General features: G+C 31.1%; 4 protein-coding genes across 4 annotated transcripts; 3 read left to right on the top strand and 1 right to left on the bottom strand.

Annotated features, from left to right (window-relative positions):
• The first annotated feature begins 15 nt into the window (after positions 1–15).
• On the top strand, positions 16–4,512 carry LOC140673362 (tRNA (34-2'-O)-methyltransferase regulator WDR6-like). The gene is made up of 13 exons (XM_072906294.1): positions 16–152; positions 282–477; positions 559–720; positions 803–947; positions 1,010–1,234; positions 1,314–1,713; positions 1,825–1,971; positions 2,044–2,450; positions 2,545–2,727; positions 2,795–3,312; positions 3,387–3,826; positions 3,908–4,073; positions 4,153–4,512. Exons 1-13 carry the CDS (start codon positions 86–88, stop codon positions 4,205–4,207), a joined length of 3,111 nt encoding a protein of 1,036 aa, XP_072762395.1. The 5' UTR covers positions 16–85; the 3' UTR covers positions 4,208–4,512.
• Positions 4,513–4,561: 49 nt separating this feature from the next.
• Positions 4,562–5,849, top strand: LOC140673391 (trafficking protein particle complex subunit 5-like). The gene is made up of 3 exons (XM_072906355.1): positions 4,562–4,861; positions 4,937–5,246; positions 5,353–5,849. The coding sequence occupies exons 1-3, from the start codon at positions 4,695–4,697 to the stop codon at positions 5,449–5,451; spliced, it is 576 nt and encodes a 191-aa protein (XP_072762456.1). The 5' UTR covers positions 4,562–4,694; the 3' UTR covers positions 5,452–5,849.
• On the bottom strand, positions 5,669–6,825 carry Nd-b15 (NADH dehydrogenase (ubiquinone) B15 subunit). Its single transcript, XM_072906364.1, has 3 exons — positions 6,613–6,825; positions 5,897–6,040; positions 5,669–5,819 (listed from the first exon to the last, which is right to left on the bottom strand). The coding sequence occupies exons 1-3, from the start codon at positions 6,742–6,744 to the stop codon at positions 5,751–5,753; spliced, it is 345 nt and encodes a 114-aa protein (XP_072762465.1). The 5' UTR covers positions 6,745–6,825; the 3' UTR covers positions 5,669–5,750.
• An 860-nt stretch (positions 6,826–7,685) lies between these two features.
• On the top strand, positions 7,686–14,061 carry Ctsl1 (cathepsin L). Its single transcript, XM_072906347.1, has 7 exons — positions 7,686–7,817; positions 11,250–11,375; positions 11,852–12,004; positions 12,092–12,289; positions 12,513–12,718; positions 12,800–12,951; positions 13,154–14,061. Exons 2-7 carry the CDS (start codon positions 11,277–11,279, stop codon positions 13,363–13,365), a joined length of 1,020 nt encoding a protein of 339 aa, XP_072762448.1. The 5' UTR covers positions 7,686–7,817; positions 11,250–11,276; the 3' UTR covers positions 13,366–14,061.
• Positions 14,062–14,851: the final 790 nt, after the last annotated feature.

The raw sequence follows: 14,851 nt of genomic DNA, 5'->3' as shown, positions 1-14,851 counted from the left end.
CGAACATAACCTCACCTTGTGGAAACACCTGTGTGCGCGTCGCTTTATCTCTCCATTGCGAAATAATTTATAAATCAGCGAGATCATGATTTCCAGACTGTCACGTACGAACGTTCTCGCTATCCGATGCGTGGAAAATCACGTACTCGTGGGTCGGTTGAAATAATAGATATTTTTTTTAGTCTAATAAAAAGTGTCAATATTATTTACACTTGCATTTGACACACTTAGAATATTATAAGTCATTAGAACTTATTGAGCAGAGTTTGTTATCAATACAGGTATGGGACCCACGCTCTACTTCTTCCAGCTTTCCAAGTATGATGAAAATTATAATTTGAGAGAAAAATTGGATTGTTTATATCCAAATAACATACATGGCATTGTGGTGGGACCGAATAATAAATTAGCTGTATTTGGTGCCAAGTCTATATGTATCTGTAACATTATTAATCAAGAAGAAAGTAGAGAAATGACGTGCGTATATATTTAAGTATATATAATCAGAGAAATATGATAATGATTTTGTGTGAGAATATATAATTTCCTGTGTTGCAGATTAGAAAAACAAAGCATCGATCAATTGAATGACTGGATAATTGCTGTAGAATGGATATCAAAAATGCAATTGGCAATTCTATTTGCTCATAATTATTTATGCTTATACAATGTATTTGATAAATCTTTCCAAGAGGTACATTGTAAAGAAAAATGCATACTGTATCCTTTTGCAGTTTTTATTCTTGCAGAAATAATTGATATTTATCTGAAATATGACATTGTTTTCTTAATTAATATATAGTTACTGTGGATCTATAACAGGAACTTCTCAGGAAAACTTAGTCATTTTCAGTGGAACAGTATTTCAAGAAATTTTAATATGGAAAATAGATAACTGTGATATTATTGGAGAAATGCCAGTTTTGCATCGCTTAATAGGACACAAGGTTGGTGATTAATTGCGCTTAAAAAGACAAGCAAATGAAAACCTTATGTACATTTATTCTAGGGTGTAATTTTCTCTGTTATTTATGATTCATGTTCACGGCTTATTTGTTCCACATCGGATGATAGAAGTGTCAGATTATGGAGAGTGGCAACAATTGAGAATTCTGAAAGCAATAATTTAAATTGGCAAACTGTAAAAATATTCCAGGAAAAAGCAATGTTTGTACACACAGCAAGAGTTTGGAAAGCTATAATCAGAGATGAGATTGTTGTGACAATAGGAGAGGTAAGATTCAAATATGTAAAAAATTAATTTAAAAATTATTAATCTTATTTTTATATTAATCTTTTTTTTTGTTTTATAGGATTCATTTATATGCACATGGTCCCTCTCAGGTGCTTTACTTAATAAAGTCCATCATAGAGCACCTATATGGAGTATCGATATATCCAAAGATGGTCAAAGAATATTCACGGGTGCAGCTGATGGATCTGTATATGTGTGGAAAACCATACACCATGCTAATCCAAAATTTATTTGTCCGCCTAATGATGAATTTTTCAATCCTAAATATATATCCTACTTGAGAAATGGTACAATATTGATCTTTGATGAAAGAAGAATACTGTTTTGTTATGATAAAGGAAAAGTAATGGAGAGAGAATATTACAAAATATGTAGTAACTATTATATCATGCAAGTGTCTCCAAATCGTTCCTTTGTTGCTTTTGCATCTACAACAGGATATGTAAGCATATGTCAAGGTACGAATATTTGTCACAATACATTAATATCGATGAAATGTGAATAATTTTTTTGTAAATATGTTTCTTTACTTTAAAATTCTCCTTTAATCAGATTATTAAATGTATTAGCAAATTTTGATAACGGATTTATATCTTGGATTACCGAAGAAAAAATAATGGACTCACAAATCTATTCTTTGCACTGGTTGAACTATACTAGCTTAATAGCATGTGGAGAAAATGGTTTTTTGAGAACATTTAATGTTAAAATTAATGGTGTGTATATTATATTTCCAACTATGTTGAAATGACTGAAAACAAATTTCTTGTTACTTTGTCTTTTTTTAGCTATAACTAATATAGGACAGATTTATATGGGTGTACAGTTTATATTACCACATAGCAGAGAACGTTGGCTGACTGCAGCTACAGTTTACAAACGGTTGTTAATATGTGGAGATAGAGTTGGAAATGTTTATGTATACAAGTTGATTAAGCAGGGAAATGAAGATATTGAAAACCCTATTCAAATATTCAATAGAGCTCATGGTAAAATAGGAATTCAATCATTTTCTACATGGGAAAATAAATTAATGACAACTGGACGCGATGGAATGTTGAGATTTTATGAACTGAATAAAGATGACACAAAGCCCTTGTTGATGCTGCATAGACAGAAGATGCCAATAGACTGGATCAGTGGCATGTTAAAATTCGACAATATTTGTTTTCCTTTTATATTAGGTTTTAAGGAGGTATAAATAAAATATAAATAATATATAAAAAAATAGATATGAAATACATTTAAAAAAAACTAGAAAACATTTTATCATAATTATTTTTACACAGATGGAATTTATAATATATCATATGTTGGCTGAAACCATACTAATTAGAATTCCTTGCGGTGGAGGTCATAGATCATGGGACTGTATAACATTGGATGATACAACAAGTTTTGCTTATATACAAGATAAGGATATTTATATTCATGATTATCCTCTATCTTCATCATTTTCTCCCATTTTACAGGTACGTATTATTAGTAGTTGTGGAAAACAATTGTGGCAGTCTCCAGACTAATGTTTTTCTTTTTTAGAATGGTTTTCACATAAAGGAAACATATTGCTTGCAATATATCTCAAGATATCAGAATTTTCAACAAGATATTTTCATCTCTGGTGGAGAAGACTGCACTCTTCGTGTTAGCGCAATTTGTGCAAATTTTGACGACAAGTTCTATACTTTTCATAATTTAGGAAATTATGACGGTCATCTTTCGAGCATAAAATGCATAAGTACCATTAAATTTAAAAAAATCGATGATTTATACAGCAGATATTTAGTTTTCTCTGGTGGAGGAAGAGCTCAACTAAAAATTTGGGAAATAAGATTCAACGATAGATATTGGATAACATCGCACAATTTATCATGCTCTGATATAACATCTCATATGCTTTATGGACAAGATCAATATCGCAAAAAACCTTGGCAGGAACCTAAGCAATCTTATGTTACTGAACCAGAAACGCGTTACATGGATATTTGCACATATTATTCTTCTGAGAATGCGAATCATGTGTTAATTTTTATAGCTTGCGCAGACGGATACTTGAGGTAACATGATCTAAACTTGATTTACTTATCAACTCATGCTAATGGTATAATATTATTGTGATTTTCTGTTACAGACTATTCGTGTATAATATCACAACCAATGACGTATGTTTGAAAGTATCTACCAAATACATTGATCGCTGTATTTTAAAGCTGTACATATTATCACATAAATCCAAAGTGATCGTATTAACAATGACTACTGATGGAATATTACGTTTTTTCAATTTTACCGATACAATTTTGAAAATGTACGAAGATGCAACTATCGAAAATCAAGATATCATAGACTTTAGCGACGATCCTTTTGCAGAATTTAGTTTGCATCAGTCGGGGATTAATTCTTTCGATTTAAAGTATATGGATGAGGATAAATATCTCTTGGCCACCGGTGGCGACGACAATCTTCTTAATCTCGTTTGTTTTCAACTTTGTATATTGGAAAACGATGCATTGTCAGCTGTAATTCTATCCAAATGGAACACATCATCCGCACATTCCACGCAAATTACAGGTATATAGATGTATTTTAAACAAATAATGTACAGTATTATACATTCCACAAGCTTAAGAATTTATAAAAACTGTATGATAGGTCTGAAATTTAAAGACGATGATCAGATATGTAGCGTCGGAATAGATCAACAAGTTATTATTCATAATTATTCATGGTCTGATGAAACAATATCTGCAAATATATTAAATCAAACACTTACATGTGTCACAGATGTGCAAGGCATGGCCTTGTGGCCTTCCGATAAGTAAGTTTAAAAATTTATTGAATGCCATATTTTCTTTCATCATCCTGACAAAAAGGAAAATTAATTTTTATGTTTACAGTAACAGCAGCATCTTGTGCATCTATGGAAAAGGCTTTGAAGTCCTATCTGTCTAAAAAATCGTTACAAGAATTGTTATTTGCGTGAACAGTATTTTCTAAGCAAATATATATGTGTCATATTGTATTTATTTATTCATTTTTATAATCTCATAGCATCATATACATAAATATAATCTCAGAAATCACATGATATGAGCAATAGAATTATGAGCAAGAATAATCAAATTTTATTCTATTTGTTGTACTGAATGACAGCTGAATTATATATTACATCATACAAAGCACAGAGTTTCAAATACAATTAATTCTATATTTTTTTATTGTATGTAAATAAAAACTTTTCTTTGATAAATAAAATCATCTACTCGGTTACTTGTTTCCTTGAAATAATTCCACGTGGTGTCGTCAGATGTCAGACTGTATCACGAAAAAAAAAATGGCGATGTTCACGAAAACATCAATTTGACAGCCGTAATGTTTCCGGAGATACATTTGTATAAAAATTACATAAGAATATAAAAGACACATAATTAATCTAAAAATGTCGAGCATCACGATATCAGCCATAAGACCTCGGACCAGTATCCTCGACAAATCGTTGAGCAAAGGTAAAGGAGAGGTTAGCCTGAGCTGTTTTGCCCTCCTGTTCTCCGAACTCGTACAGTACTGTCAAAACAGAGTCTACACTGTTCCAGAGCTGCAGAATAAGTAAGAAAACCGAATCAGTCTTTCCTATAAATTAATCCTCTGACGTTTACTTAAACATCCTTTTTATTTGTCCAGATTGGCGGAGATGGGCGCCGAGGTCGGTCACAGGATAACGGACTTGCTCGTGATGCGAGAGAAGAATGGCAAACGCGAGATAAAATTGCTCAACGTATTGTTGTTTGTCAAAAGTACGATGTGGAAGTCTCTGTTTGGTCGAGAGGCTGATAAGCTGGAACACGCCAACGACGACGAGCGTACGTATTACATCATCGAGAAGGAATCTTTGGTAAACAAGTTTGTGTCGGTGCCCAAGGATAAGGGAAGCTTGAACTGCGCCTCCTTCGTCGCCGGTATCGTGGAGGCTGTACTTTGCGACTGCGGCTTTGTAAGTAATATTCCATTTGTTTCAAAGTAATAAATTCAATCTGGCTTTCATCTGGTGTATACCTTTGCGCAATGAGAGATTTGCAAAAATGTTTTGATTATTGCAGCCTGCAAAGGTCACCGCTCACTGGCACAAAGGAACCACGTATATGGTTAAGTTTGACGATGCTGTTGTTGCACGTGATAAACAACTTGAAGATCGGTAATAAAAGTAGAAAAAAAAACTATATCAAGAGAAGATATATAATGTATATGTATAAGCTTATATTATATAAGATAAATCAATAAGATCCTTAGTTATCAAGTTACACGTTTTACATACGTTTTATATTTTTAAGGTCTTTTTTAAAATTAATTAAACAGAGATTTTCAATCTTTTTTGAAAAATTTTGGTTCTGTCTAATGTTACATTTCAAATTAATATTGTTTCGATAATTTATTTAATTATACAATGATACATTACAACTGTACTTATATTTCTCTAAATAACTATATGTCTAATATTTTAGACGAATTTAAATTGTCTGTCCGCATAACTTACTTGTCCGGTACGATATAAATGTTCTCGTGCATCCTGCGAGAAATACAGTGTTGAAGTACATCTTAATTTTGCAGTATGTGATTGATTTTTTTTTATGCATTTTAGCTTACCCTTCTTTTCTTTATAATTATTCCAGTGAGCACAATAGAACCCACAACAAATCCTATTTTTGTAAGGTAACCTACAAGTGTAGGTACAAAAAACTGATCTAATGCCGTTTTTGACGCGCCAAATCTGTGCATTCCTGTATCAAACTATATACATATAGAATAAGTAATTGTGACAAAATATGAAACAATTAATTCATACATTATTAATAAAATTATTTAAAACAATTATATTTGCACTGACATATTTCTAAATTAATAAAATATGATATAAAACAAATATGTCTAAATAACATAAAATAGTTCTTGTTATGTTTTATAGATCTGTCAAGCCTGTTATATAATTTCTGTACAAATATATTTCTAGATTATAAAGCATGAAGCACACTCAGAATATTACACGTATAAGTTTATATTTATTATACTCTTATGAATGATGATAGATATCCTCTGCTATCATATTATATTTGCAATATTGCTGTTATTTTAAAAGATATTGATCACATGAATATTTTTTCTAACGCAATATGAAAATAAAAATGTCACATTTAACGTCAATGCAAAAGAAAAAAAAACATAAAAACAAGCTATTGAATAGACAGATAATAAATAAAATACCTCGACTGCAAAATAATAAATCTCGTTCGCGAAAACAAATATTGTGGATATGTTTATAGAGGTTAGGATCTAAATTTTTTTGTATACATGAATATACGCACCAGGAGGCTCTTGGTCGGATGTGCCGAATCCTTCAGGTACAACTCGCGCAATTCTCTTCGTTTCACGTCTCTCCATAATGCAATTTTTTGCTGTTCCGGCGTGAGATTATAATATTCCTTCTTCGCAGGCATGATTCCTCCTCTCAAAATGTACTTTCTCGCTCACTCACTGTTTTATCACGTGAACAAACGTGTGCGACACTCTTATCGACCGTGGAATTCACGAGTCATAAATTCCGTTTCAAACACTTTTATTTTATGGACATATTATTATTATTATTATTATTATTATTATTGTGTCAAAATATTTTGACAAACTATCCAAGGAAGAAACATTCTACGAATTGTCAAATTCCAACGCGTACAATTTCACGTGTTAAATCCTAATGCGATTGCTTTTAAATTTTCAATAGAAAAAATTTTTAGAAATAATGTAAAAATATTTTGTATATATATAAATGTTTACATATATATATATATATATATATATATATATATATAATATAAATAAATGAATAAACATATGCATTTATTTATTTATTTATCTTTTTCTTTCTTTTTCTTATATATATATAAAAAGAGAATATAATAATATTCAAAATATGAGTCTCTTAAAAATCAATTTGACTTTTGAAAAGCTAATGAAATGATGCGTCGTTAACGAAGCATGATACTCTCTCGTCATTAAATTTATCATCTAAAAACGACGCAGTAAGATAAAGGATTTAAAAGTGACTTTAATCGCGAATTATCTTTTCCGCCTTCGAAAAAGATGAGCTTCGTAGCTGCGTAGCTTCCTCTCGAGGAGACGATTATGAATCTGGGTTATTCGATATTTGTTTATCACAAGCACATGACTCGCGGGCGTAACATCACATGTATGTTAATCAGTATGTACGTACATATTTACATACACTGATATATCCCGCCTTCACAAAAGAAGTATGAAAGGTCGTCCGGCGCGTTGGAATTCGTCGCGCGGATAAACAAAAAAGAACTGTCGCCCGACCGTCAATGAATCACGTAGTCTACGGCGATGAAAGCGGTGACGTCACGGGCCGCTGGGAGGGGAGACTCGGAAGAGCAATACAAAAGTCGACGCGAAGTTGTCGCCAGTCGTTGTCGCTCGTTCGTCGCAGGTGGTCGACTGTCACAGATCGCGCCAGTTTAATCGTTTCCTTCCGTTAGAGAGAAAAAGAATTCTGGTGAGTACATATTTATTTATACATGTGATACTATATATTATTCGCAAGTTTTATTTCCGATCGCGCTTCTCCGTCCGTTTTGAAACAGAGCTTTTCCAATGGAAATTCAATGACGCGTATAAATCGACTTCTGGAGAGAAAAAAAAAGGACAAAGGGATCCGAAGGGTAGATGAGTTATTGAAATAAAATAAACTTGTTTTTTCTCGTTCTTTCTCTTTCTGGCACTTTGACATACATTGTACGTTTCGCACGCTCACATGATGTGACGTTTATTTAGATTTGCATAACCGTTCGGAGCATCTGTGAAGAGGGAAATCGACCAATTGTGTATTTTATTCGTAAAACGTAATAATAGGACGTTTGTACTGTCAGGTACGCGTAAGATCCGGTTTCTTTATGTCCCTTATGCGTCTGAATAATGGGCCAATTTCGTTGTTTGGGTTAATCGAGTCTGTTGTGAGCGTCCTCGACGCATCCGAGTCACGATATACGCGAATACTAGAAACGATGTTGTCGATGAAAAAGTGCCAAACTTGAAGCGCACGAGCAACAGGACCTATTTGTCTTTCTCGCGATTTTTCTGTCTTTTTTTTTTTTTTTTTATGCAAAACGGGAAAAGTTTACGATTAATAAGAGAATTCAAATTGGAAAATCAAAATTAACGTCAATATGACTCGTGTGACATATGTTTCTTGCTCCTTATTTAATCATTGCTGCCAAACTGACAGTTATATTTTCTTTATTATCGGCCTTTGTTTGAAATAATTATCATGCATTTGATTGTTGGAAACATGACAAGCGATGTCACAATGGAGACACGTTTTTACAATCTACATTCTCTGTACCACGTGATCTCTCAACAAAATCGCATATCATACAGGATGTAAACAACCGCCTATTTAATGCGTAGTTAGAACAAAAGAGTACATTTTTTTTTTTTTATATATATACTCGAGACACGCAGTTTACAGTCACGTGATTTCGTGCGAACGAAAAAAATAACGTCTGACATTTACTATGTATATATATTAACATCAGAACGTCACACATTACACAATACATCGCTTTAGTTTCTACCAAATTGAATTAAATTGAATGATACCTTTAAATTATCGTAGCTATTACGAATACACGACTTATCTTGAATACATTGAAGTAAAAGATAAAAGCAAATAAAAGAAAGATAAAAGAACAATAGTAGAGGTCATTGTCATACACGTGTTTTATCTTACAAAATCATCTCATAAGAGGGGCCTAAAATTTCAGATATATTTTATTAATATTTTACAAATATTCTTCTTGACGTTAATTATCTTCGTGAAATATATCATGTATTTTTACAGCTCTCGAAGTTCAGTTCAGAAATTTTGAAAAAATAAAATTTATATATATTCAAAAATCTACTTTATATCTGCTTGCTATTATATGTATATTCATTGGCAGTTTTAAAACGTTCTCTTAATCTGAAACTTAATTCTTAATGTTAGCAGCGAACAAATTGCGTCTTAAATTAAAATACATATGCACAAAGGCGATAAATTTACGTAAGAGAAAAGATAAGAGACTTTACGATCTTAAGACGAAAAAAAATCTTCCGGGACATAATACTACTCGTCTGTAGCGGGTGTATTTATCATTTGATCAACAGTTTCATTTTTCGATTTGTTTTACTAGAAAGTCGATATCCTGAAAGATCCCTTATCTCCATGTGCGTTTCCCGTGTTTTCTTGTAGGGGAAAAAAAAAATCTGACATTAGGTCGAAGCGAGGCGATTACTACCAGCATTGTATCTGTGATAAGTGCGTAGTTTTTTCCTTTCTTCAGTTATTCATTATCAGAGGAAAAATGAAACTGCTTCTTGTCTGACATGCACAGAGCAAGATGTTATACTCCCTGGAATTCTCAGAAACTTTTTTTTTATCTGAAGAAATAAAAAATTCTCTCATGAAATTTTATTAGGACTCAAAGAATTTTTAAAAACATTTTTCTTTTGATAAATTTTGGCTCTTTTACTGTCAATTATATATCTATTTACATATTCAATGTCTGTAACAAATATTGAATATAGAGTACACATATTCTTCATTTCAATTTTTAATGATAAAAAATAAAAATGTCATTGAAAGTTAAAAATTTTTATCTTATCGAAAGTTATTTAGTTTCTATTTGCAATAAAGGTTATCACTCTTGAAACTTAAATGGCTTTAGAGTTTTTCATTTTGTATGAATGAAAAGCGTTCGAAAACGTGTACAATAAAAAAATTTATTTTAGAAACTTGCACCAAATAAATTTTGAAAATATTCTCTTTCGTGGGATTTTGAACAAAGTACCTGGAGGATCAAGGATTATTTTTTACAAAATTTGACTAGACACCGTGAAAAATATAACTTCATATAAAAGCGATAATTCGCAAAAATGATAGGTTTATATTATACTTCCCTGTATCTGCGAGAAATATGTGTCATTCGTCGCATTGTTGAAACTGCAATTATATTTATGGGATAATAACGTCGCTTGGACGATATCACTTGTCTTTCGGAGGACGTAGAATAAAGAAAATAAAATAGTATTATAGATCGCGCGATCCTCGATCGTTTTATTTGATTAGCATATATTGCAACACTCGTTCTAGCGAGTGCGTAATTTCTGGATATCTTCATTCATTTATTATCGGAGAAAAAAATGAAGTTACAAATGTCTTTGACACGTGCAGGCGAAGATATGACTTCATGCGGGACAATAATCGATATACAAAAATGACGGACTATCAGACTGACGTAATGTTCCTCAGAAATGTTTTCGAAACTTTCAAAATTTCCGGCTTACCCATGATGCACGAGATGAAAGTCTGTTAATTTGAGGCTAACATTAATAAGGTTCACTGTTTATCTAATTGTATCTTTATTTATCAAGAGCGTTGACAGCAATATTGAAAGAAATGTAAACATGTGTACATTTAAAATTTATATCTTATTGTTAATATGCTGACTGTCATGTGACTCATCCGTGAATCATATTGTTCTATACATTGAGGTACATATGATTTATCTATGGGCCACGAGTATTCAAGTTTTTAAAGTCATGTGTGATTCAAATGGTCCCTATCTGTTTTCATACAAACTTATGTATTTCCAAATAATAGCCTGAATAGCTATTCAATTTCTGCATGGCACTCAACATGTTGAGAAATATAACTATAATAATATTATAAAATAGTATTATAAAATTTAAGTTTGTTAAAAATATAAAAATATATAAATAATATCGAATAAGTTATCAATTAGACAATTATTATGAAATTTTAATATACTTGTATTCAATCTATTTAAAATTTCTGAAAAATAAATTTTTTTCATACATTCTAACAACATTTCCAAATTGTTCTAATTTGGAGCATAATATTAATGAAAAAAATTATCATCTTTTTTAGGTAAATTCTTGAATTATTGAAGTAATCATGAAGAGTATTCTGGCTTTGTTGTTGCTGGCGGTAATTGTCACGGGGGATGCTATTTCCTTTAGCAAAATTTTAGATGCCGAATGGTTTATTTTTAAGGTATGAGATCATTATATTTACATCTTGCATATATTTATTTTCTTCATATCAAATTACGGACTCTGTAAATAATAATAATAAGATATGAATGTTGTTCATAATATATCAGTTACAGATTATTCTTGAACTCTTGAATCATATTTCTCTTCTGTAGAATGTTATAGTAATATAATCTACACCAGTAATATAATCTACACAATACTGCTAAAATGAAACAAAGCTATAGAAATGATTCAAGATCTGATTATTAAGAGACTCTTTTAAAAAGGAAATCATAAACATTATTATATAGAATGCTATTAGAAATGATTAAAAGTTAATATTTTATAGCGCGCGCTTGTCTTTTCTTTTTTTGAATAAAAAGCGAATATTGCGAGAGTAATTAAAACTTGAGATATTTCAACATCAGATTACTAATTGTAAGATTAAATATTAATTATTAAGATTAATTATTAATTACATTTATTATTTCTCAGGCGCATCATAAAAAAGTTTACAAATCCCCGATCGAAGAGGGATACAGAATGAAGATCTTCTTGGATAACAAGCGCAAGATTGTTGAACACAATCGCAGGTATGAGATGAAGGAAGTTGGCTACAAACTAGGAATGAACAAATATGGTGATATGGTGAGTTCTGAAGTGTATGATTAATTGTGAATTGTATGATTAATTATGATGAGAAATTTTCTGAGAAATATATATTTTTTCTTACAGTTACATCACGAAATTGTCAATACTTTGAATGGCTTCAATAAATCAATAGGCGTTAGCGAAATGTTAGAGTCTGCAGGAGCAACATTCATTGAGCCAGCTAATGTTGAATTACCAAAAGAAGTCGATTGGAGAAAGAAAGGCGCTGTCACTGCAGTTAAGGATCAAGAACAATGTGGATCCTGCTGGGCATTCTCTTCAGTAAGTTGTTTTAATGTCTTTTGAAACATTGATATCTTGATTCAACTTTAAACAATGCGAATATTTTTTTAAAAATATATCTTTGAACTATCTTGATATTTAAACTTACATTCAAATGGCACAATTATATTTTGAATGTTTTTCAGTTTTTATGTGTACAATTATTGATCTTTTTTTGACAGTCTTGTCATTGTAAGAAATTATCTATTGTCTTTTCTTGCAGACTGGAGCCTTGGAAGGGCAGCATTTTAGACAAACTGGCGTTTTGATATCATTGAGTGAACAAAATTTGATCGATTGTTCCGGCAAGTATGGTAATAATGGCTGCAATGGTGGTTTGATGGATAATGCTTTTCGATATATCAAGGACAACAAAGGCCTTGATACTGAAAAGACCTATCCATACGAAGCAGAGAATGACAAATGCAGGTGTGTATTTGTTAATTATCATACGTGACAGAAACGTCTGTTCGTAGAATCTGATGATTTATTACTTTCCTAAAATTGCAGATATAATCCGAAAAACAGCGGTGCTTCCGATGTCGGCTTTGTAGACATTCCAGAAGGAGACGAGAGAAAATTGAAAGCTGCGGTTGCCACCATGGGTCCAGTTTCAGTTGCCATTGATGCTTCTCACGAGTCCTTCCATCTTTATAGCGAAGGTACACATTTAATTTAATATAATTAATTGGCTGTGATTATAAATTGACAATGTTAATAATCAATGCTACTAACATTGAATATATAATGTATAGAAAACGTAAAATTACATTTGACAATATAATAAATTTTACTTTATTTGGAATCTATTTTTTGCTTTGAATTTTTTTTTCTTTTTTGCTTAAAATTTTTTACAATTTTCAGGCGTTTATTACGACCCTAAATGTGATTCAGAAAATTTGGATCATGGTGTCCTGATTGTTGGTTATGGCACAGATGAAGAAACTAATGAGGATTATTGGTTAGTCAAGAACAGTTGGGGTGAAACATGGGGCGAGAAAGGATACATTAAGATGGCCAGGAATAAGAATAATAACTGCGGTATAGCGAGCAGCGCCAGCTACCCTCTTGTTTAACGTTCGGCTGTTAGTTGAGAAGCAAATTTTTTTCAGCCTGTTATAATGTCTACTTGAAACATGACAGACGTATTTAGGGACCTAATAAAGTTTCGGGATTTTTGTAAAATGTTCTCATAGAACACTTCTTATGCAGAAATCTTATAAAAATCACATTTGTAACACAAATGTAAATTATGGCACTTTTGTGACCAATACTCATTTTTTCCCGCGAGCTATAAAAAAAAAAAAAAAAAAAAAGAGTTAATATTGCAAAAAAAAAGTATTCATAGTTTCATAATTTTTTTCTTCAGGTCCCTATATAAGTAATTATTTTGAATAAGGATAAAAAGGCTCGCAGAAAACGTAAAGGTTGTGTAAAATGAGTTTGCCATTCATTACTTCTTTATTTTTTTATTATTAGATGTACTAGCAATAATTGCGTTATTTTATATTGTATTTAATACGCATATACTAGTGAAATGATATTACCTAGGAACTAAGAAGAAAAATTAAGTTTTATCTTATTCCTCCAGCTCAAATATAACTTATAATATAACTCATATGAGTGCCGAATTTAGATCTAATTAAGTTGATTGGAAACTTTTGTTGCAATTATCGTATATTTTTCTCTGATGGTAATTCATGGTCGAAACATTGTTAGACAAACCGATCTCTATTTTTTAAACGAAAATAAAATAAAGAAGTTCTTAATAACTGCTATTTTTTTTGCCTATCAACTTTTCATGTACAATAATACGCATCCCAAAACACATAATAATTGCAATAAGTTTTCCTTTTTCATTGCTAGAAATTACATTGGTATAATCTATATGTACGATTATAGTAATCTTTATTTGCGATATCTATAAACAGTCTATAAATTCTCATACTACAATTATAATTTACAAAAAATATGTCTGTAGAAATATAAAAATGAAAAAGCACGACCCAATCTTGGCAATAATGTGTTCGTTGCCAAGATTGTTTACGATGAAGAATTTTATATATTCTGTTGCAAAGATAAAATTTAATATTGATATTAAAATCATGTGCAATTAAAAACATATGATAGTGATTTTTGGTATATAATATTGATGAATGTTATTTTGTTAAATGTTATAATGTTATGTCTCTTTTAAGGATTATCAATTTAACTTGCAAAGTTAAACAAAATATTTTGGCTATTGCTCATTGAAACAATGATTAATCGTCAAGTTATCATAACCGAACGTTATCTGTATACAGCAGTATTGCGACAATTTCCGAGAAGTTGTCAACGTAATTATGTCAAGCCAGGAAAACCTCTGTGTGATAACCTATCAGTTATCAATATGTTATTTTTTCCCTTCCTTAAGTTAATATTATTTTTTATTACACAAAACTTGAAGTTTCTCTAACTAATGAATCGAGTAAAAATTTTTTTATCATTTTTCTCTCTCTACTTATACTTTATAATTCAATTATTAATAACAGAATAAGTAAAGTAACGAGCACAAACTGTGAT

This window comes from Anoplolepis gracilipes, chromosome 14 (genome assembly GCF_047496725.1).
Source record: "Anoplolepis gracilipes chromosome 14, ASM4749672v1, whole genome shotgun sequence".
In the NCBI taxonomy this organism is placed as follows: Eukaryota; Metazoa; Arthropoda; class Insecta; order Hymenoptera; family Formicidae; genus Anoplolepis; species Anoplolepis gracilipes.
This window is presented reverse-complemented; position numbering and strand designations above follow the sequence as displayed.

What these genes read in the sequence shown, in the direction of transcription:
- Nd-b15 (XM_072906364.1), bottom strand. Translation starts at nt 6,744, where the DNA reads ATGCCTGCGAAGAAGGAATATTATAATCTCACGCCGGAACAGCAAAAA. An exon ending in ATCCGACCAAGAGCCTCCTG is followed by an intron (nt 6,041 to 6,612) that starts GTGCGTATATTC and finishes ATATGTATATAG; the next exon opens with TTTGATACAGGAATGCACAG. An exon ending in TAATTATAAAGAAAAGAAGG is followed by an intron (nt 5,820 to 5,896) that starts GTAAGCTAAAAT and finishes TATTTCTCGCAG; the next exon opens with GATGCACGAGAACATTTATA.
- LOC140673391 (XM_072906355.1), top strand. Translation starts at nt 4,695, where the DNA reads ATGTCGAGCATCACGATATCAGCCATAAGACCTCGGACCAGTATCCTC. An exon ending in GTTCCAGAGCTGCAGAATAA is followed by an intron (nt 4,862 to 4,936) that starts GTAAGAAAACCG and finishes TTATTTGTCCAG; the next exon opens with ATTGGCGGAGATGGGCGCCG. An exon ending in TACTTTGCGACTGCGGCTTT is followed by an intron (nt 5,247 to 5,352) that starts GTAAGTAATATT and finishes TGATTATTGCAG; the next exon opens with CCTGCAAAGGTCACCGCTCA.
- LOC140673362 (XM_072906294.1), top strand. Translation starts at nt 86, where the DNA reads ATGATTTCCAGACTGTCACGTACGAACGTTCTCGCTATCCGATGCGTG. An exon ending in GGAAAATCACGTACTCGTGG is followed by an intron (nt 153 to 281) that starts GTCGGTTGAAAT and finishes TTATCAATACAG; the next exon opens with GTATGGGACCCACGCTCTAC. An exon ending in TGTAAAGAAAAATGCATACT is followed by an intron (nt 721 to 802) that starts GTATCCTTTTGC and finishes ATTAATATATAG; the next exon opens with TTACTGTGGATCTATAACAG.
- Ctsl1 (XM_072906347.1), top strand. Translation starts at nt 11,277, where the DNA reads ATGAAGAGTATTCTGGCTTTGTTGTTGCTGGCGGTAATTGTCACGGGG. An exon ending in GCAGAGAATGACAAATGCAG is followed by an intron (nt 12,719 to 12,799) that starts GTGTGTATTTGT and finishes CTAAAATTGCAG; the next exon opens with ATATAATCCGAAAAACAGCG. An exon ending in CTTCCATCTTTATAGCGAAG is followed by an intron (nt 12,952 to 13,153) that starts GTACACATTTAA and finishes TACAATTTTCAG; the next exon opens with GCGTTTATTACGACCCTAAA.